Source organism: Arabidopsis thaliana, chromosome 4, assembly GCF_000001735.4.
Source record: "Arabidopsis thaliana chromosome 4, partial sequence".
Classification (NCBI taxonomy): domain Eukaryota; kingdom Viridiplantae; phylum Streptophyta; class Magnoliopsida; order Brassicales; family Brassicaceae; genus Arabidopsis; species Arabidopsis thaliana.
In genome coordinates, this window is record NC_003075.7 from 7,291,603 (window position 1) to 7,313,177 (window position 21,575).

The following is a 21,575-nucleotide window of genomic DNA, read 5'->3' on the forward strand; positions in this document are numbered from 1 at the left end:
ATTTTTTAATAAGAATTTTCTACTTATAATGTGAACAATACTATGTGGATACATGCTAGTATGTTAGCAATGTGAACAATATTCGTGATAAGTTAAATATTATTTTAATTTAGTTTATGATTGTTATATCTCACCTAACCATTATTTTCGACATCAAACGAAAATTAATGTTATATATTCCTAGTGTCATAGTAAAAGCTTTAAGAAATAATCCACATTTAATAAGATATACAAATCGTAATATACCATATAATCACGCAACACTGATATTAATCAGCTTAGTATAGTTAACCTATCAGAAAATTGATCTCTTTATAATAAAATTCTATTTCTTTATGGTAATAAGGAGCCAAATCAATTACTACCAAAATATCGGTTATGCCATATACAGTTAATTTGTAATTACTCTGGTTAGATTAGGATATTATCAAAATCAAGATTGACTTTGTCCTTCTAGCGATCATTAACTAATTTTACTAGAGCATAACCGGCTGGGTCAAAGAAATTTGCTTTTATTGCACAAAATTCTAAATTTATTTCAAAAAATTGTTGTTTGACGCTTGTACTAATTATCAAGCTAGTCCGTACACATCGTCTGATATACACTCATTTGGTTGATAGGAGTATTTTTCTCCTAGTCCTGGGCGTTTGGGTATTCGGTTCGGGTTCGGATCGATTTTTTCGGGTTCGGATTTTTCGGAACTATAATTTTAGACCCCGTTCGGGTATTTGAAAACTTCGGTTCGGGTTCGATCCGGTAAATTTTGGGTTTGGGTAGGTATTGGTACTTCCATTGAAAAATCCAAAAAGTAACCGAATATTATTCGATACTAGTTTATAACTACTATAATATACCCGAACATACTTGATACTAACCACATATACCATAAAACCTGTAAATTTGTAATAAAAAAAACTTAAAGTAAAATCAATAAAGCATGACATAATAAAAGTTTCATACGTTCAACCCAAAAAGCAAGATTCAAAACATCCAAATAAAACCATTCAAATAGAAGAAAGAAGTTCAAATCCAAAGCAAGACATAAAAACATCGTTTAGAATCGAATCCAAAGCATTCAAAGTAAAGAAAGAAGTTCAAATCCAAAGCAACATCCAAACATGATAGATTCCCCATGACTTGTTCCTGTTACATCAAAACCAAATAAGCTCAGTTGAAAAATAAAAAACCATAATAAACATTAAACCATAAACCAAGTAAAAGTCAAATACGAAATGATCGTTGATTCATAAGTCTAGTATATTAACATTGAGCTATAAACCAAGTTCAGAAGTAAAAGAAAACAAAATGGAGTGATGAAGTTACCTTGTAGTCGTTTCCTTGATTAGTCTTTTAGTCCAAATTCACTTCAGTTTGAAACTCTGAAAAAGATTCAATCAACACCCAAGTTGTGTTAGAACATAAGAGAGTTTTCAAACAACATCTAAAACTAAAACTAGTAAACTACATAGATAAAGTTACCTTTCTCAAGCTTATCAAGTAATTCTATATCAGCAAGAAGTTGTGTATTTGTTAGAAAAGTGTTTTCACTCAGCTTGATTTCACTTTTCAACCACTGCTCAAGGCAAACCAAAGTCTCTACCATATAATGAGTAAGGCAGCTTCTACTTGGCTCCAAAAGACGACCACTGGTGCTAAAAGCACTTTCAGATGCGACATATGACACTTGCATTGCAAGTACATCTCTTGCAATTTCTGATAAAACTGGATACTTCTGACTATTGAGTCTCCACCAAGACAAGACATCCCACTCCATTCCAGGAAGAGTCTTAGGATTTTCTACCTCTGCCTTCAGATATATATCTAACTCATCTTTAGGATCAGTAACCCTAATTTCATTAACCATCTCTTTATAAGACCTGTCCATCCTTTCAAACTCAACATTACTATCTTCAGCTAACTCACATGCAAAAATATCTCTGGCAGCAGTAGATGAAGGCGGATTAGACTGAGATGATTGTGTGTTTGGTCCCTTGAAAATAACAGTGTACTCCTTCAGCATAGCCTTCATGACATCATAAACAGAATTATACATCTCCTTGGCTTCTGAAGTGTCTACACCATAAAGTTTCTCAAAGCACATTTTAGCAAATTCCATTTTCTGTCTAGAATCAAACACACTAGCAATTATTTTTGGATATTTCTCTTAGTTAGTTTGAAGGTTCACTTTATTTGTAATTTAATGCTTTTGATAATTGGAAGGGTCGTGGGCTCGTACATTTCCTCGAGCTATTTGTATTTTACTAGCAATGTATGTCAAATATTTGGTGTACTTTAACAATTGTTAGAATTCAGTTAACTATAAATCTACATATGTCATATTATTATGAAAATTAGACAAAACTAGGGGGTGTTATAGGTTTTCTGATTTAAATAGAGTTTTAATGAATTAATAAAATATTACATAGAATCTGTTGTTGTTCAATCAAGATTCTTATAAAGTTTGGTGTTATTAATTTTAAGATTTGTAAATAATGATCTAAAATCTTTGTAAATTTGGAGTAATTGGATTCATATTTTTATAAAGTCATAAAAAGTTTTGTGTTATTCAATCAAACAAAAGAATCTATGTTTGTTAATGAATTAAGTTATTATGTTATTGTTTATAACTTTCTACACTTTTCTTCGCAACATGAAGTCATAAAAAGTATCATCAAAATAGAAAGATTGTTTGAGAAACTTTACAAGATTGTGAAAAACTAATTAACAAGATTATAGAAAAGTCTCTAACAATAATTAAAAATATTTTATTTATTTATTTTATATGATATTACTAAAGTCATCAAAATTTCTTGTAAATTAAGAACCTATAACATTGCTTTAGTGTTACTTTGATTAAGAGAAATTAATAAGTTCAAATTTCTGTCTAAGAAAAAAGAACAACAAGAAATGAAGTTCAATTAATAGTGAATCCAATGATAATAATTAAATAAAATCTTATCTTCTTATAGTGACAAGGTCTTACAGTTACCCACTCGACACAAATTATTATCATTATATATGTATGCTTAGCACATGACCAATTTTATTAACACAAATTTTACCTAGATCTCTAAGAAGTAAAGAACACTTTAAAACCTATATTTTTATATATCTTTGTGTTTTAACTCATGGTAGACACCGAGCTGTATTCAGATAGGCCGTTTAATGCAGACACCTCTTTCAACATCTTGATAACGTTAACACCATCAGATGTGGGTTTGAGTAATATGATAACGTTTTCAAAAGAGATAGTAGAAACCAAAATGTTACCTTTACTGCCTAAGAATCGTTTCATAGGTTATTTGGACTTTTTTTATTTTGAAACTAAAATTGTAACAACTCTTACTGTACAAGAAGATGCAAATGGAGATTTTCAATTTCATGGATGGAGTATGATTCTCCAACGAAACAATTACAAGACAGACGATATTATAGGATTTTGGTGGGATGCCAATAACTCTAGATTTAATTTTTCAGGTACTCATGATCGCTTAGTTGATGGAGTGGATCTTTGCAACTTCGTTTCTCAAATATGTTAGGTTCCTTATTTTATTTATTTAATTTTGCAAATTTGTCTTCTCGATATTGGTTCATAAGTTATTTTTAGTTCTATCTTAATTATGTTTTTTAGGATCATCTTTTCTTTTTCAATTATAAATGGATATATTTGGTGTTAAGACAGTTTGGAGTTGCTTATTCTCCAGATTTACCTATCTATGATTTTCGTTTTAACGAGTATAAATACTTTTGCTATAGTAAGGTTGTTGATTTGATTATTAAAATTAACGAGTTTTTGATAATCATTGAGAAGAATATTCTCAAACGAAGTTTTTGTTGAACGTGAATCCATTGATCTCCGATAACAATAGAACTCTAAGATATGATTCTCTTACTTGAGATCTATTGATATTCAAGATTACTATCGTAATTTATTCTGGTACACTAACTATTTACACCATTTTTAATAAATTAGATAAAATCACACAAACATGTTTATATTTGGACCTTCACTATGAATAAACTTGGTTTATTTGACTAATATTTCACCATATAATTTTCAAAAATTCGATTTCAAAAAACTATTAGTTCAAACCAAACTTGGTTGTAGGATCTGAAGACTTGTAGTTAGGTTGTTTGGTTTGAACTATTATTTTCCAAGATAAAAGTAGATCTCTTTTGATTTGAATATGTGGTTTGATTAAAATATTATCAAAATCAAAATTGACTTTGTCCTTCTCACGATCATTAATTAATCTTACTAGAACCGTTAGAGCAAAACTGGCTGGGTCAAGGAAACTTGCTTTTATTGCACAAAATTCTAAATTTACTTCGAAGACGTGTTGCTTGACGCTTGTCGTTACTTCTGATAAATGATTTTGAGTAAAATTCAACTAACATTAAGGTTGTGATGCTTCCTATATAACAAAGGAAGTCTATAATAAAATCCAAACGAAAAGCCATAAAATTGACTAATCTAATTCCCAAAAGTTTTATATTTGACTGCATATTGTTTTGGAATTTTATAGTTTTTTTTTTTTTTTTCTCCTTGCTAGTTGCTACCATCGAATTCGAAAAAAAAAAAAAAACGAAAAAAAATACTAAAGTATCTTATTTTTAAAAATATGTTCTCTTGTTGAAATAAATAGGGGAAATAGCCTCGCCACGTTTTTACGCAACCTTTGCTTTGACTTTAAATTTCATATCACACCATACTCTTATTTCTCTTATGGACTGCAATATTTTAGTTTAAAATTTAAGTAAATGTATAAATGAGTGATGGTTAAAGAAAATAACAGATAAAGGAACATGACTTGTTTTTTAATCCAAGTTAAAGAGTATATATATATATATTATTTCTCTAACAAAGTTAAAAGTGGTTAAAACTCACATGAAACCTAAAAAGAATCTACCAACTCAACCATATTGTCTTATGATTCAATCCCTAAGATTCATTTCCAAGCAATATATTAGATATCTCATATGTAAGTGTATATAATATATAATATATATAGATGATCAAAATCAAAATTTAGGCATTGAAGAGATTGTGTATCAGTTCATGAATAAATTGGAACCTACCATTGTCTCTTTCGCCAACTCTAATGCCAATTTTTTTTGGTTTGATTCTCTGGTGAACAATGCAGCATATCTATAAGTACCTTTATAAATCATCCTTCCAGTTTTTATACTAAAATGATTACTTATGTCTCTCCTCTTTTGTGCCTTCTCATCGACTACCTTTCATTATGTAAACACTTAAAAGCTAAGCCTGAATTTTATTTAAGGCAGGTAAGTTAGTATTGGGCTTTAAATATAATTAAGTGGGCCTTGGACCGTATATCGACAAATCAAGTGATGTCGTGTGCTTCGTAAAATTCCCACATCGCTTGTCTAGAAACGTAACTTAATGTATATATTTAGACAAATCATTACGGTCACAGTTATGTTTACGTACTTGTCACTTGTTCTCATACTATGATGTAGTTGTCTAGTTGATCTCAGTTATGTTTCATGAATTGATACGTTTTTAATCAAGGTGACAAGATTAATAGAGATTAACTACCTCTACACAACTGGACATTGGACAATTCAGATTCAAGGTTGATATCCTTAAAAACACCAATACACTCCTCTATAAATATTTACGTACTTGTCACTTGTTCTCTTTTTATTGGTTATAAAATTTTAAAAATTTTTAAAAAATAAATAAACTAAAGGGCTCTCTAAAGTCTAAACTACATTACAAATAATATATTATTGTATTTTAAGAGACACTCTCCATCCATTGATGGAGATGATGTTATGGTTTGATCAAGAAGATATCAACTACAAGACATTACGCTTCTAGTTAAAAATAGTTGGTCAACTTAAAATCACGTTGCATGTCTTAATCACGTTGGTCATATATTCCCAATTGCCCTCAAACGTCAAACATTGAACATCATGTCCGTGATTCTAAAATCTTGTAATGTTATTTTGGCAAATTTCCTTCTTAAAACATGAATAAAAAAATCAAGAAAATTTACATATCTCAGACGGTTCTTCTCGTGTGTTTTAGTCTTCTAAGCACCAATGCCAATCTTAGTGGATCTGGATCTATCCAAGTAGATATGAATAAACAATACAAGTCTACCACACACACAATCACACATTACTCAGCTAAACCAACTGAGATCTAGAGAGAGTAAGAGTGTGAGAACTTTCATGGAGCCAAAACTCTCCTCTCGTTTGTTTCTTCTCATCACCACGGCTTGTTTCATCCTCTTATTCACTTCCACTAACTTCTCTCAAGCGCCATCATCCACGGCGAAGCTTTTCGACTGCACAAAATCTTCGTCTTCACCTTTTTGTGCGTCAAGAAACTTCCTCTTTAACAAAAACACTCGGCCCATTTCTAAAAACATTCCCAAAACAAAACCCAAAAACCATGACCACGTTTCCGATACACCGAACCACCCTCTTGACCCACTTACCGTCATGGAGATCAACAAAGTCCGATCAATCCTCTCCTCCCACGCGCTCTTCGCCTCACGTGTACCCCACTTGCTTAACTCCGTCGTTCTTGAAGAGCCAGACAAGAATCTAGTCAGACAATGGGAGAAAGGAGACCAACTACCACCAAGAAAGGCCTCAGTGATCGCACGTGTTGGCGGCAACTCGCACTTGCTCATCGTTGACTTATCTACAAGTCGTGTTGATCAAGCGGATAGTCCGGTTCCTGAATCCGGTTACCCGATTGTGACGTCGGAGGAGATGGACAGTGCCGCGTCTGCACCGTTCTCAAACGCAGATTTCAACCGTACGATCAACTCTCGTGGAGTTAATCTAACGGACGTGATTTGTATCCCAATCTCTAGTGGCTGGTTTGGTAATAAAGACGACAACACCAAAAGGGTTACTAAAATTCAGTGTTTCTCAACTCAAGATACCCCTAATTTCTACATGCGACCTATCGAAGGTTTGACTCTGCTTTTTGATTTAGACACGAAGCGAATACTTGAGATAACAGATACCGGTCAATCAATACCCATACCCGGTTCAACTAATACCGATTATCGATATTCTACTCTTCCAAACCATGACAAAACCAGACCCCTCAATACAATATCACTCGAGCAGCCACGTGGACCAAGCTTCGTTATCGAAGATAACCATTTAGTAAAATGGGCAAATTGGGAATTTCATTTAAAACCAGACCCGAGAGCCGGTCTGATTATGTCCCAGGTCAAAATACACGACCCGGATACACAAGAAACACGTGAAGTGATGTACAAAGGTTTCGTGTCGGAGCTTTTTGTTCCGTACATGGATCCATCGGAAGCTTGGTACTTTAAGACTTACATGGACGCAGGAGAGTACGGGTTCGGGTTACAAGCCATGCCGCTGGAGCCAGTGGCGGAGCCAAAAAACTTATTCATCGGGGTCAAATGTTTTTTGAAAACAAAAATAAGAAACTGAAGCAAAAAAACTATAACATTGTTAGATTAAGGACGAATAAATATTAAAATTTTAGGTTATTTTTTTATATCAATGGGCTTAATATTTACTCAAAACAAATTTTATTAGACTTAGCACAATATGTATACAAATATTGTATAATTATTGGGCTTAAAATATTATAGTTATGTAACATAAATTTGATAGGGGTCAATATTATTATTTTATTGGGGTCAATTTCATAGTTTAAATAAAATATCAGCTACTTTTTAAAAATCCACCGGGGTCAATTGACCCCTATACTTGTGCATTCCCTCCGCCCCTGGCTGGAGCCGCTTAATGATTGTCCAAGAAACGCCGTTTATATGGACGGAACATTCGCGGCGGCTGACGGAACGCCATATGTGAGAGAGAATATGATTTGTGTGTTTGAGAGTTATGCCGGAGATATTGCGTGGCGTCACACCGAGTATCCCGTCAACGGTATGCCGGTGAGTTCTCTTTGCTTCTCATTTAAATATAAGCACTAAAACAAGTAAACATAACAAATCATGGGTTATTATTTAAGGATTTGTGCAAAAATATTCTTCAAATGGCTAATTTTTGTAATTTTACAATTCTAAAAATACAGATTTATCCTATAAAATTAAAAATAATACTCAATATAACCCTTATACATATATTGTCACGATCCAAATAAATCTACATTTTTAAAAAGTAGTTTTTGAAAATCAGAATTGACCTAATAAATAATTATATCTTTTTAACAATTCTAAAAATCACCTTTACAAGTATTCAATGGCCAAAATCTACCAAAAGGGTAGTGGTCTATCGATAATACAAGGAGTTTGTTCTTTTGTACCCTCGGTTCAATCTCTCTTTAGAACTGAGAGTCATTCTTTAAATCAGAATGAATTAAAAGTTGGCTCCGGATACCAGAAAAGATTATAACTAATTATCTGGAACTCTCAAGCACTTTTTTTTAAAAAAAGGCCAAATATCTGTTTACATAATCATTTTCAGAATTACCTACTGATGTGATTCCCAAAATTGTAACCAAAATTGTAATTTTCAAAAATAATAAGTTTATGATGAGTTACTAAAAGGGTATCTCTTAAACAGTTTAATAAACTTTTATAAACTTAAGCAGTCAGAAACTTAAAATTTGTGATATTTTTTGAATTTTTTCTGTTGTGATATTTTTGAAACAGCATCCTACATTGACTCCTAGACAGATTTCTAACATTCGTTTTGTACTTCTTATTGCATAAAAATACATGTCAACATTTCTGATATAACTAAAAGTCTAAAACCAATATCTAATGAATAAATCGATTCTTAATTAGTTATTTATATTTTTTTGTCGATTGAGGGGGCAATGCCCCCTACTATTTATTCAAAAAACTTATAAAAAATTACAAACGAATATTGCGTGGGAACGAGGTTCCAACAGAATCCTCTACCATAATCGAATTGACAGAAGCCGGACAATCATCCAATAACTGCAAACCAATCGGTAAAGTGAACGCATAGTTTGCTAATCCGTCCGCGAGGCGATTAGCTTCCCTATACACATGTGTAACCCGGACTAACCAGTCCCTTGCGATAAAGCCTTGGCACAAACGTACCAGGAAAGCCAGTGGATGCGTATCCCTTATCCCTGACTGTAGAAACCCGACCACCAACTTCGACTCAACCTCCAACACCACCCGCCGTACCCCTCTCTCCCAAGCAGTCACCAGCCCATAATATACTCCCCACAGTTCAGCTAAGGGAGCTGAACACACTCCGATGTTAAGCGCAAACCCTCCCAGCCAACTGCCCTCCCCATCCCTAACCACACCCCTTGCCGTCGCGAACCCCGGATTTCCGTGTGAGGCCCCGTCCGTGTTCACCGTTGCCCATCGTTCGCTCGGCTTCTTCCAAACGATCTGCCTCTCCACTCTTTCTCCCAAATTCCTGCCCGCATTGACTTTCAAGTACGCCGCCCCAACCTCCGCAGCCATGTCCCGTACAAACCGAACCCGATCCCTACATGGTCTCAACTCGCCAAACACATTCATGCATCTCCATTTCCATCCCCACCATATCGACATAGCAAACAACGTAGGCCACCCTCCCCTACTCGGATCCTCTTTCTGGTGTAGATTCTCATAAAGCCATTCCAAGAGAGATCTTGTGAAGAACCTCTCACGTTCCCGGGCAGGCACTAACCGTAACCAAATACCACTCATTGCTGGACAATCCCGAAGGACATGTATAATTGTCTCCTTCGCTCCTCTACACACTTGGCAAACGTCGGTATCCCCCATGTGTCTCCGAGCTCTCTCCACATTCGTTAATATAGCCTGGTTCCCTACAAGCCATAAAAAAACTCGTACCCTTTCCGGAGCCAATACTCTCCATATCCTGGAAAAGAAACGCTCCATGTCCTGAGTCTGCGATCCCTCCTCCATGAGTAGAGAATAAGCCGACCCCACTGTAAACTCTCCATTCTCCGTACCAGACCATGACAGAGTATCCGCTACTCCGGGACCGCCTCCCAACACGACCGCAGTCAATCGTAACAGCAGCTTCTCCGGTAAGAAACACGAAATTCTGCCCATGTCCCAACCAACACGAAATTCTTAATTAGTTATTTATAAGATTGAGATTTCACCGGGGCAGAAAAATGATTAATTGTCATGATTTATGAATAAAAGAAAAAAGAAATCTACTTACACTTAAAATGGAAACAGTTTATACTGTGAGATAAAGAGATTGATTAATTACGATTTAAGTAAAAGAAAGAAAAATAACTTTGAATTGTGAATTGAATACAACAAAAACAATATGCACGCATTACAAATATTTAGTCTTGTTTTTTATTAGCCGTTAAGGGAAGTGAGACCAAAGGTGACACTTGTGGTACGAATGGTAGCTTCAGTGGGTAACTACGATTACATCATTGATTATGAGTTCCAAACTGATGGGGTTATGAGAGCAAAGGTACTTTCAATATTTGACTTTTATCTCATTTTGACAAAAACAAATCATAAAAGGTTCCGTATTGAAAATATTTTACTTTTGGTAATATCAACGACAGGTTGGGCTTAGTGGAATGTTGATGGTGAAAGGGACAACGTACGAGAACAAGAACCAAGTGAAGAAAGACAAAGAAGGTAATGAAGAAGAGCTTTATGGCACGATTCTGTCCGAAAATGTAATTGGAGTTATTCACGACCACTACGTCACTTTTTACCTTGACCTCGATGTCGATGGCCCGGACAATTCCTTTGTTAAAGTGAACCTCAAGAGGCAAGAGACGGCGCCAGGTGAGTCACCTAGGAAAAGTTACATGAAAGCAGTTAGGAACATTGTGAAAACCGAAAAAGACGGTCAGATCAAGCTTAGCTTGTACGATCCATCAGAATACCACGTCATTAATCCTGGTAAAACAACTCGAGTTGGTAACCCGACGGGTTACAAGGTTGTCCCTAGAGCCACAGCAGCTAGTCTACTTGACCATGATGATCCACCGCAGAAGAGAGGAGCTTTTACTAATAACCAAATTTGGGTTACTCCCTACAATAAGTCCGAGCAATGGGCTAGTGGTTTATTCACTTACCAAAGCCATGGTGATGATACTCTTGCGGTTTGGTCCGACAGGTGATTAGTTGCAAAGAATTACCCTTTTTATTAGTTATATTATAGTTAATATTGTTACGATTGATTTAGTGTCTTTATTTGGTGTGATGCAGAGATAGAGATATAGAGAATAAGGACATTGTGGTGTGGTACACGCTTGGGTTCCATCACATTCCATGTCAAGAAGATTTTCCGATAATGCCCACTGTTTCTTCAAGTTTCGATTTGAAGCCCGTAAATTTTTTCGAGCGCAATCCAATCCTTAAGGCCGCTCCAAACTTTGAATATGACCTTCCGGTTTGCGGAGCCAAATCTGATTCTGCTTGAGAAGAATAAAGAACCAACAAAAGAAATTATCCAACTTTTTGGATCTTATTGGCAAAACTACAAATCAAGTTACATGATATTCACTTTCCTATGTGTTATTGGCGAAATCCCAACTCCTACAAAACTTATAAGCGCAAAAATAGTATATAACATGTCCAATTCACACCGGAATGTTAATCTCAAGGAATTGTATTTTCTCCTAGAATCACTACTTTTGTGATAGAAGACTTTTTTTTTGTCAACCTTGATAGAAGATCTTGATAAGATTTTTTGTTTTTGTTTTTGGCATTGATAACACATTATTCTTTCCTAAAAGAAATTAGTACTCCCCTATATCTCAGTCAATTTACTAATGTTTGATCTTATGTTTGTATATCTTCTCAAAGCTTGATCGTATCTTTCTCTTAATTTGTATCTCAGTGTCATTTTATCAATTAATGCTTGATTGTATACGGAGTATTGGTATTTAACATAATTTTAATGTTCACTGTGTGAATCTAAGTAAATCAACAGTCCAGAGACTCAGATTGATAATGCTACTACCTAATTCCTTGACGTAACAAATGCTTATATCTCATCTAAGAAATATTCAGTCGAAAATAAAGCATTTCCATCACTCTCTGCTCATAAAACTATCACAATAGATATTGACAAAAAAAATGGGCTTCTGCCTTCTGTTAGATTTATCTATCAAACCAACTCTCCGAAGTGGGCTTCTAACAGAGAAACAAGACATGGGCCACAAAACAATTAAGCCCACTCAGAAGCCCAAGACGAAAACTGTGCAACGGTCGTCTTCAATGTTTCAGCATAAAGACAAAGGGAACAAAACTGCAGAGATGACGAAAGCTTGTACGGAGGAGATAGCACTCTCCAATCAATTCTCAGCCCTTGATGGCTTAGAGACATCAAGATGAAGACATGTGTAAGGGTTTATCTAGGGTTTTAGTTCACATATGTCCTTGTATAAAAACCCAAACAATAGCCGCTTGTAATCTCTAAGAAGCAGAATGAATGAAAACCAAAACTTTTCATAAAGATTTATAAACTTCTTCATTATCGACATCATGAGCCTCTTGGGCCTTCATCATTCTTCAAAATCATACCATAGTTTATAGTTTTTACTGCGTACCACAAATATGGCACCGTACATATATCATTATAGGTTTCTAGGAGTTGACAAATGTTTAGTCCTCCATTTTTCAATCGTCAAAGATAAGATTCCTTATAATTCGTGTACATAATTGTTTTTTTATATATACCATAGCATGTGGTAGATATTTTATTTTCGGGATTGATATTTGTATATCTCTTTATACTGTGAGTGTGAGGTGACGGTACTTAGTTAAGGCTCACTAGTTTCTTTAAATTCTATATAATACGATAACAATTCCTATGATCTTCACTCTCCAAAGAACCAAAACAAAAAAAAAGTTGACATGGACCAAAAAAGCTTTTTCCGGTTGATTTTTCTCATAGTCACAGCTGGTTTCATCATCTCCTTCACTTCCACTAACTTCCCTCACGCGCCGACGAGGCTTCTTGATTGCACCGACTCTTCTTCTTCACCTCTTTGCGCTTCGAGAAACTTTCTTTTCAACAAACAACAACCACGACCTATTCCTAAACATGATCCTAAACCAAATACCAAAAACCATGATCACGTGTCCGATACACCAAACCATCCTCTAGACCCACTCACGGTGTCGGAGATTAACAAAATCCGATCAATACTCTCTTCTCACGCGCTATTCACTTCCGGTACACCACACGCGCTCCACACCGTCGTTCTTGAAGAGCCTGAGAAGAATCTTGTCCGTCACTGGGAAAAAGGGAACCCACTTCCTCCGAGGAAAGCTTCCGTCATCGCACGTGTTGGCGCGGACACGCACGTGCTCACCGTTGATATCTCTACGGGTCGGGTAGATTCAGAGAATAGCCCGGTTCGTGTTTCTGGTTACCCGATGATGACTATAGAAGAGATGAACGATATCACTGTTGTACCATTTTCAAACGCGGATTTCAACCGTACGATCATCTCTCGTGGAGTTAATCTAACGGACGTGATTTGTTTCCCAATCTCTTGTGGTTGGTTTGGTAATAAAGAAGAAAACGCGAGGGTAATTAAAAGTCAGTGTTTCATGACACAAGGAACACCTAACTTCTACATGCGTCCTATCGAAGGTTTAACCATTCTCATCGATTTAGATACAAAGCAAGTGATCGAGATAACCGATACAGGTCGGGCTATACCCATACCCGGTTCAACCAATACCGATTACCGCTTCCAAAAGCTCGCAACCACCGACAAAACTCGGCCTCTAAACCCGATATCCATTGAGCAGCCACGTGGTCCAAGCTTCGTGATAGAGGACAACCATCTAGTGAAATGGGCAAATTGGGAATTTCATCTAAAACCTGACCCGAGAGCAGGTGTGGTAATATCACGGGTAAGAGTACACGACCCGGATACTCATGAGACACGTGACGTGATGTACAAAGGTTTCGTGTCTGAACTTTTTGTTCCGTACATGGATCCATCGGACGCGTGGTACTTTAAGACTTACATGGACGCAGGGGAATACGGGTTCGGGTTACAAGCCATGCCACTCGTACCGCTTAATGATTGTCCACGAAACGCAGCCTATATGGACGGAGTTTTCGCCGCAGCCGATGGAACACCGTTCGTGAGAGAAAACATGGTTTGTATCTTTGAGAGTTACGCCGGAGATATTGGGTGGCGTCACTCCGAAAGCCCCATCACCGGTATACCGGTCAGTCTTTTTTTCTTATGGGTATTATTTACATAGAAAAAAGTTTAGGGTTTGAAAAGTAAATCTTAAAATTTTTGAGTTTTAATGTAAATTATAATTTGGATTTAGTAGATAAGGGAAGTGAGACCAAAAGTGACGCTAGTGGTACGAATGGCAGCTTCGGTAGGTAACTATGATTACATCATTGATTACGAGTTCCAAACTGATGGGCTTATAAAAGCTAAGGTATTTTTCTACTTTATATCAGTTTCCAAATTATAAAAGATTCCATATATATACGATTCCGTGGAATAATAAATATTTCACTTTTTTTGTCACTAACTAATGTACGTAATAATGACAGGTCGGGCTAAGTGGAATACTAATGGTGAAAGGGACAACATATCAAAACAAAAACCAAGTGGAGAAAGATAAAGACGGTAATGAAGAAGAGCTTCACGGCACGCTTCTGTCTGAAAATGTAATTGGAGTAATACACGATCACTACGTCACTTTTTACCTTGACCTTGACGTCGATGGCCCGGACAACTCATTTGTTAAAGTGAATCTCAAGAGGCAAGAGACCGAGCCAGGCGAGTCACCGAGGAAAAGTTACCTAAAAGCTGTTAGGAACATTGCGAAAACCGAAAAGGATGGTCAGATCAAGCTTAGCTTGTACGATCCATCAGAATTCCACGTCATCAACTCTGGTAAAACCACTCGGGTCGGAAACCCGACGGGTTATAAGGTCGTTCCTAGAACGACGGCAGCTAGTCTACTTGACCATGATGATCCGCCGCAGAAGAGAGGAGCTTTTACCAACAACCAAATTTGGGTCACTCCGTACAATAAGTCGGAGCAATGGGCTGGTGGCTTGTTCACTTACCAAAGCCATGGTGATGACACTCTTGCAGTTTGGTCAGACAGGTGATAAGTTCAAATTAATAATAACTAGTTATATATGTAGTGATGATTCGAATGTTTTATTTGATACATTATTGGTGTGATGCAGGGATAGAGACATAGAGAACAAGGATATAGTTGTGTGGTATACACTTGGTTTCCATCACATTCCATGTCAAGAAGATTTTCCGATAATGCCCACGGTTTCTTCGAGTTTCGATTTGAAGCCCGTAAACTTTTTCGAGCGCAATCCAATCCTCAGTGCCGCTCCAAACTTTGAACATGATCTCCCGGTTTGTGGAGTTCAATCTGTTTCTGCTTGAGAAGAGTAAAGTACGAAATAAAGAAATAGCAACTTTTGTATATTTGTGTTACTCTCAAGGTACACAATGTAATTTGTGGCCTTAAAACTGGTAATTAGATGTATAAATGTAAATGCTAATGTATATGTGTTTAAACGAGAATCCATATATTCATGCGGATTATGGAATTATTACCCTGCACCAGTGACACCTTAAACGATGAACAAATGTAATTAGATGTATATTGTTTCTGTCTCGGTAACTTTCACTATGAAAGAATTTTGGAGTCGAGTTTAACTTTAACCAGTACAAACATCGTGATTCTTCGTCTCCCACAAGATATTTTAACCGATACAAACACGCGAACCATATTTCCCACGCTGCCTAGGCAGCCAATTTCTAGCCTCCTAGCCATTAACATATCACGTTTTGGTCAAAATAAGTCGGTGGTAATCAACTAAAACTATCCCAAACACTTACCCAAACTTTACGAAAATGTTCAAATTTCTTCAAAGGTTTGAAAATTTTGCAAGTTGTAGGAAAAAATTGTTAAGTTTTTTAGATTTTTCTGGTAAGTTCAAGAAAAACAAAAACTCTTGTAAGTTAGTTCAAGTGGCTGACAACTCTCTAGCATTTCTATCACATATAAATATGTCACATGTCTTATCTGAGTCGTTGTTTGTCACATGCTTACACATAAATGTAATTATGTAACTCGCTAGGGGTCCTTACCTCACCTAATCATGTTAGCTTTTAGAGGAAAATTTGATATGTATAATGTATTGTACTGATTTACGTCATCATATTCATCACCCATCATGATTTAATACAGAAAACAAATCCATGATTATCATCTACACATTTGGAATATGATTAGTAGTTTTAGATCTTCTATTTTTAGCAATTATCGAGAGAGGACCACACCGTGCTAGTTATGCAAGTCAGATTGATGTTTGATTTTCCTTGCAAAACCAGAAATACATTACATTTTTACCCCAAAATAAAACAGGTACTACTTTTATTTCTATGGTATAAGAATTGCCTAATGTAACGATCTTTGCCCCTATAGGTAAAGATTCGAATCCGAAAACCTCGGAATGGGCAAGGCAACAAGAGGGATCTTGAGCTTCAAGACAATCCCAAACTTCTCTTTCAAATCCAACACGTGGCCTTCCGGTATCTTCCAATCGAACGAATGCAATAGTGTCGCGAGAGTGTATAAAACCATCCTCTCGGCGAGTGCTACACCGGCACAAATTCTCCGGCCAGATCCAAATGGAAAATAGCTATAATTGGCTCCAGTGAAATCACAAGAGTTATTATCAAGAAACCTCTCAGGACGAAACTCAGTTGGATTCTCCCACACATTGGGGTCTCTCTGAATAGACCAAACATTTACGAAGATCTTAGTATCTTTAGGGATGGTGTAGCCGCCCACCACGGTGTTTTCAGCCGGACGGTGAGGGACTAACAAAGGAAGGGTTGGGTGAAGCCTAAGTGTTTCTTTCATAATGGCTAAAATGTAAGGAAGTCTAGTGATGTGTGATTCTTCAACAATGTTGTCTTTGCCTACAACTTCATCTAGCTCTTCTTGTGCTCTTTTGATCAGCTCCGGGTTGCTCATTAGCTCTGCCATCGCAAACTCTATCGTGTTTGTCGATGTGTCAGTGCCACCAACCACCATATCCTTCATATGTAAAACAATAACATTAATGATCAAATCACTTTTCATAAACAAATAAATATCTACAATCTCTATTTATACAAATACTTAAATCCTAAAATTATGAAACTAAAAGCATTAATTAATTACCGTGAGTAAGGCTTTGACATGATTAATGGTGATGGGAACCTCCGAGTCACCTTCTTGATCCTTTAATTTCATCAAATATTGCAAGAAGTCTTTAACTTCATCATCATCTCTTCCTCTTAACGGTTTCATCTGCTCGATGGCTCGATCAAGTACCGCATCAAGCTCGCGGGCACACACACCCATCCTCTTCACAAGTCCTTGAAGATCGAACCTCGCTAGCCAAGGAAAAAAGTCAGAAACATTAGGCTCACTCAAAAGCCTAGTAATTTCAGAAATCACTCCTTTAAACTCTGTTCCAACACTCTCCATCTCCTCTGCTTTCACCGACCCTCCCCATAACATATTCATCGTTAGATTCATCATCGTCAAAAACAATTGATCTCCGACTTTAACCGGGGATTGTTTTCGACCTTGCTCGTACAAATATCTAGTTCTTTCCCGGACTTCTTTGCGTCGGAGCTCGTAGAAAGAATCCAAAGTTTTGCGGCTAAGGAGTTTTAGGACGCATATTTTTCTAAGCTGTCTCCATTCGGCACCGTATGGTGTCCAAACGATGTCTATACCTCCATAGGTAGCGGCTCGGCCAGTGAGAGGGACGTCTCGGTTTGAGAAATTGATGTCTTGATCTTTCAAGATCTCTCGAGCCAGCGATGGAGAGTTGACTACGATGGTTAGCTTTGAGCCAAGATTGAGTTTAAAGATTGGACCGTGACTTTGAGCGAGGTTTGCGAAGTAGGTGTGAAGGTCCGGATCAAGAAACGGGAGGTTCCCGACTATAGGCAGCCCTCGTGGTCCAGGCGGTAGGGACGGTTGCGGCGAGCGCTTAAAGATATACCATAGAATCGAGAAGACAGTGGTGAGAATGACAATTGCGTAAGGAGTGAGATTGATTGTGTTGTCGGGAAAGAGATTTGAAATCGGAGACATTTTTGATAAATGTTTTGACTTTGGAAGAAGAAATTATGAGATCGATAAGAGGAAAGTTTTATGATAGTATATTATCTTTTCATTTTTTTTTTTTTTGGGTCAGGACGGTCTCATGTAGTCATGTTGATGAATTCTGAGCGGCTGTGATACTTCCCAATGTTTTAAAAATACTTTTTACAATCAATCATATTTAGCTATATTTAGATAAATAAAGCTAATGTTTTAATGGTAAAAGAGTAAGAGGGGAAAGTAAGCTGCCACCTTTCCAAAGAGTAGGACCAAAATTCATTTCGATGGCTAAACTTCACTATGCAGAGGTATGAATCAATGCATGGGACCATTTTGCAAAGACTTTTTGAGAGCAATATTCCAAAAAATCTAAATTTTCTCAAGTTTAATATTCATAAATAAACACAAAATTCCAGATGGATAGAACATAATTGATGATTTTTTGTGTCTTCCAATGTTTTATCTGAATTTCAATGAGACTCCAAAAAAAAAATGCTCGTTAAGCTGATATTGTTTTCAAAAAGATTTATGACCTCATTGAATTCTCTAATATTCTAACCAAAAAATACACCAAAAAAGAGTCAAACTAGGACTCGACACAAAGTAAGTACTTGCTAATTTTCAAGTTTCTATAATCCTGTTTGGTTTTGTTCAAAATAGAAAATAAAAAAAAATGATATCTCACATCAAACAAAACTGGAACGAAAAACAAAATTGATATCTAACAACAATTAAGTAAAATTTATAAGTGGTCCTAGTTCAATAATGTTGCTGTTTATGGAAACCGATGTTTGGATTTCATTACAAAACTTATATGACAGTTAAAAACGTATATAATAAAAATCGCAAACATAACAATCTTTTTGCTTTTTAAGAAAACTATAAAGATTTTAGCATTAGAAATAAAAATTGGAATTGGACAACCTTGGAATGGGCAAGGCAACAAGAGGGGTCTTGAGCTTCAAGACAATCCCAAACTTCTCTTCCAAATCCAACACGTGTCCATCCGGAATCGTCCAATCGAATGAATGCAATAGAGTCGCGAGAGTGTACAAAATCATCCTCTCGGCGAGTGCTATACCTGCGCAAATTCTCCTGCCAGATCCAAACGGAAGATAGCTATAATCAGTTCCAGTGAAATCACAAGACTTCTTATCAAGAAACCTCTCGGGACGAAACTCAGTCGGATACTCCCACACATTTGGGTCTCTCTGGATAGACCAAACATTGATGAAGATCTTAGTGTTTTTTGGGATGGTGTAGCCGCCGACCAGCGCGGTTTCAGACGGACGGTGAGGGACTAGCAAAGGAATGGTTGGATAAAGTCTAAGTGTTTCTTTCAAAACGGCTAATATGTAAGGAAGGCTAGTGATATGTGATTCTTCAACAATGTTGTCTTTGCCCACAACTTCATCTAGCTCTTGTTGCGCTCTTCTCATCAACTCTGGGTTACTTATTAGTTCAGCCATCACAAACTCTATCGTGTTGGTTGATGACTCTGTACCACCAACTACCATATCCTTCACACATTGATTAAGTCATGAGCAAATAAACATCTTACAAATAACATCTAAATGCTAAAGCGACTAATGCTGATTGGTAATCTACATAATGGCGAAATGACTAAAAACTTATTTTTGCATGATTTTACCAATCGAAAAACTAATGCCTTATCATGAATTTCAAATATTATTCTGCAATACTAATGAAAAATATAATTGTGAAATTATCATTCCGACTTTTCATATAATTTAAGTGTTTGTCTATTAGTATTTCAAACTTTTCATTTCCGATATATACTTTTTGTCAATTTCAACAGATATGCTATTCTCCGATAATTATATTCTTAAGTATAAAAATTGAAACCATTTAATTTCATTACCATGAGTACGGCTTTGACATGGTTCATTGTAATAGGGACGTCCGAGTCAGCTTCTTGGTCCCTTAACTTCATCAAGTGTTGTAAAAAATCTTTACATTCACCATCATCACCATCCCTACTTCTTAGCCGTTGCATCTGCTCGATGGCTCGATCGAGTATCGCATCGAGATCTCGAGCATACAAATGCATCTTCTTAACAAGCCCTTGAAGATCGAATCTAGCTAGCATCGGGAAAAAATCAGAAACATTAGGCACACCCAAAAGCCTAGTTATCTCAGAAATCACTCCTTTAAACTCTGTTCCAACACTCTCCATATCCTCTGCTTTCACTGACCCTCCCCATAACATATTCATCATTAGATTCATCATCGTCAAAAACAACTGCTCTCCAACATTCACCGGTGATTTTTCTAGACCTTTCTGGTACAAACATCTCGTTCTTTCTCGGATTTCTTTGCGTCGAAGCTCATAAAAGGAATCCAAAGTTTTGCGGCTAAAAAGTTTGGCAGCACAAACTTTTCTAAGCATTCTCCATTCGGCACCGTATGGTAACCATACAAGGTCCAGACCACCATAAGTAACGGCTCGGGCCGTGAGAGGGACGTCATGGTTTGAGAAATTGATATCTTGATCTTTAAGGATCTCGCTAGCCAGCGATGGAGAGTTTACCACGACAGTTAGTTTTGAGCCAAGATTGAGTTTGAAGATTGGACCATGACTTTGAGCGAGTTTTGTGAAGTAGGTGTGAAGATCCGGGTCAAGGAAGGGAAGGTTTCCGACTATAGGTAGCCCTCGCGGTCCAGGTGGTAGAGGCGGTTGCGGCGAGCGTTTGAAGATGTACCATAGAATCGAGAAGGTAGCTGTGAGAATGAGTACTGCGTAAGCGTAAGGAGTGAGACTGATTGCGTTGTCGGGGAAGAGATTTGAAAGCATAGACATTTTTGCCAATTGTGGAAGGAACTATGAGAACAAAAAAGGAAAGTGTACTTTAGTGTTAGTTATTTGATATTTCATCTTTCATTTATAGTATTAATAGATTAATAATGTGAAATTCAATAATGAGACGGTCTCAAGCTGATAAGTTTTGAGCGGATGTGATTCTTCCCAATTTTGAAAATACTTTTTAAATATGATTGGATATAATTCGAACATTTGGTGGATAGTGCTTAAAAATAGGGAAATATTATTACTTCGTGAATCTAATTTAACAGTTAAAAGAGGAAATGAAAAATGTACGGTGCCACATTTTGGTGGATATAAGTTTCATTTACTCTTTTACCCGTTAAATTAGGGACATATTTCAAAAGACTATTTTCGCTGGCTAATTTTATTATGGGGCCATTTTGCTGAGATTTTGAGAGTACTCCAAAAACCCTAAATTTTCACAATTTTTAAAGGGTATTTATAAGAAGTATACATAGAAGAACAGAAAATTAACTAATGTGTCACTATTTACACAGTACATTAGCAAAGAAAATTACATCATTATCCTTATGTCTTTTTATATTTTTATCTTTCATCTCAAAATTGGTTAACAATCAAATTACCGATTTAAATAAAACTTTATCTAGAGGTAGTGATAATATTAATCTTA

The 21,575-nt window shown here is 36.4% G+C and overlaps 5 protein-coding genes, 1 long non-coding RNA gene and 2 pseudogenes across 9 annotated transcripts; 3 read left to right on the plus strand and 5 right to left on the minus strand.

The window, feature by feature from the left end:
* Positions 1-1,454: 1,454 nt before the first annotated feature.
* AT4G12260 lies at positions 1,455-2,117 on the minus strand (annotated as a pseudogene; the record flags this gene model as incomplete). The annotated part of the gene is made up of 1 exon: positions 1,455-2,117.
* A 1,086-nt stretch (positions 2,118-3,203) lies between these two features.
* AT4G05980 lies at positions 3,204-3,453 on the minus strand. The gene has a single exon (NR_141945.1). It is a non-coding gene; the product is annotated as an other RNA (long non-coding RNA).
* A 2,709-nt stretch (positions 3,454-6,162) lies between these two features.
* AT4G12270 (Copper amine oxidase family protein) lies at positions 6,163-8,328 on the plus strand (the record flags this gene model as incomplete). Its single annotated transcript, NM_117297.2, has 3 exons — positions 6,163-7,423; positions 7,771-7,929; positions 8,323-8,328. The coding sequence occupies exons 1-3, from the start codon at positions 6,206-6,208 to the stop codon at positions 8,326-8,328; spliced, it is 1,383 nt and encodes a 460-aa protein (NP_192964.1). The 5' UTR covers positions 6,163-6,205.
* Positions 8,329-8,853: 525 nt separating this feature from the next.
* Positions 8,854-10,044, minus strand: AT4G12275 (annotated as a pseudogene; the record flags this gene model as incomplete). Its single annotated transcript has 1 exon — positions 8,854-10,044.
* Positions 10,045-10,166: 122 nt separating this feature from the next.
* On the plus strand, positions 10,167-11,392 carry AT4G12280 (copper amine oxidase family protein; the record flags this gene model as incomplete). Its single annotated transcript, NM_117298.1, has 4 exons — positions 10,167-10,175; positions 10,310-10,426; positions 10,524-11,086; positions 11,179-11,392. 4 exons carry the CDS (start codon positions 10,167-10,169, stop codon positions 11,390-11,392), a joined length of 903 nt encoding a protein of 300 aa, NP_192965.1.
* Positions 11,393-12,382: 990 nt separating this feature from the next.
* On the plus strand, positions 12,383-15,635 carry AT4G12290 (Copper amine oxidase family protein). 2 transcript variants are annotated; one of them, NM_117299.7, is made up of 4 exons: positions 12,383-14,166; positions 14,278-14,391; positions 14,510-15,072; positions 15,158-15,635. In NM_117299.7, the coding sequence occupies exons 1-4, from the start codon at positions 12,832-12,834 to the stop codon at positions 15,369-15,371; spliced, it is 2,226 nt and encodes a 741-aa protein (NP_192966.5). In that variant the 5' UTR covers positions 12,383-12,831; the 3' UTR covers positions 15,372-15,635. The 2 variants fall into 2 exon arrangements, with proteins under 2 accessions (NP_192966.5, NP_001329903.1); NM_001340771.1 differs by having other exon boundaries at positions 12,721-14,166; positions 14,510-15,551.
* A 499-nt stretch (positions 15,636-16,134) lies between these two features.
* CYP706A4 (cytochrome P450, family 706, subfamily A, polypeptide 4) lies at positions 16,135-18,293 on the minus strand. The gene is made up of 2 exons (NM_117300.3): positions 17,164-18,293; positions 16,135-17,037 (listed from the first exon to the last, which is right to left on the minus strand). The coding sequence occupies exons 1-2, from the start codon at positions 18,088-18,090 to the stop codon at positions 16,414-16,416; spliced, it is 1,551 nt and encodes a 516-aa protein (NP_192967.1). The 5' UTR covers positions 18,091-18,293; the 3' UTR covers positions 16,135-16,413.
* Positions 18,294-18,295: 2 nt separating this feature from the next.
* On the minus strand, positions 18,296-21,082 carry CYP706A5 (cytochrome P450, family 706, subfamily A, polypeptide 5). Its single transcript, NM_117301.9, has 2 exons — positions 19,982-21,082; positions 18,296-19,619 (listed from the first exon to the last, which is right to left on the minus strand). Exons 1-2 carry the CDS (start codon positions 20,918-20,920, stop codon positions 18,996-18,998), a joined length of 1,563 nt encoding a protein of 520 aa, NP_192968.3. The 5' UTR covers positions 20,921-21,082; the 3' UTR covers positions 18,296-18,995.
* Positions 21,083-21,575: the final 493 nt, after the last annotated feature.

What these genes read in the sequence shown, in the direction of transcription:
- CYP706A4 (NM_117300.3), bottom strand. Translation starts at nt 18,090, where the DNA reads ATGTCTCCGATTTCAAATCTCTTTCCCGACAACACAATCAATCTCACT. An exon ending in ATGTCAAAGCCTTACTCACG is followed by an intron (nt 17,038 to 17,163) that starts GTAATTAATTAA and finishes TTACATATGAAG; the next exon opens with GATATGGTGGTTGGTGGCAC.
- CYP706A5 (NM_117301.9), bottom strand. Translation starts at nt 20,920, where the DNA reads ATGTCTATGCTTTCAAATCTCTTCCCCGACAACGCAATCAGTCTCACT. An exon ending in ATGTCAAAGCCGTACTCATG is followed by an intron (nt 19,620 to 19,981) that starts GTAATGAAATTA and finishes CAATGTGTGAAG; the next exon opens with GATATGGTAGTTGGTGGTAC.
- AT4G12290 (NM_117299.7), top strand. Translation starts at nt 12,832, where the DNA reads ATGGACCAAAAAAGCTTTTTCCGGTTGATTTTTCTCATAGTCACAGCT. An exon ending in GCCCCATCACCGGTATACCG is followed by an intron (nt 14,167 to 14,277) that starts GTCAGTCTTTTT and finishes TGGATTTAGTAG; the next exon opens with ATAAGGGAAGTGAGACCAAA. An exon ending in ATGGGCTTATAAAAGCTAAG is followed by an intron (nt 14,392 to 14,509) that starts GTATTTTTCTAC and finishes TAATAATGACAG; the next exon opens with GTCGGGCTAAGTGGAATACT.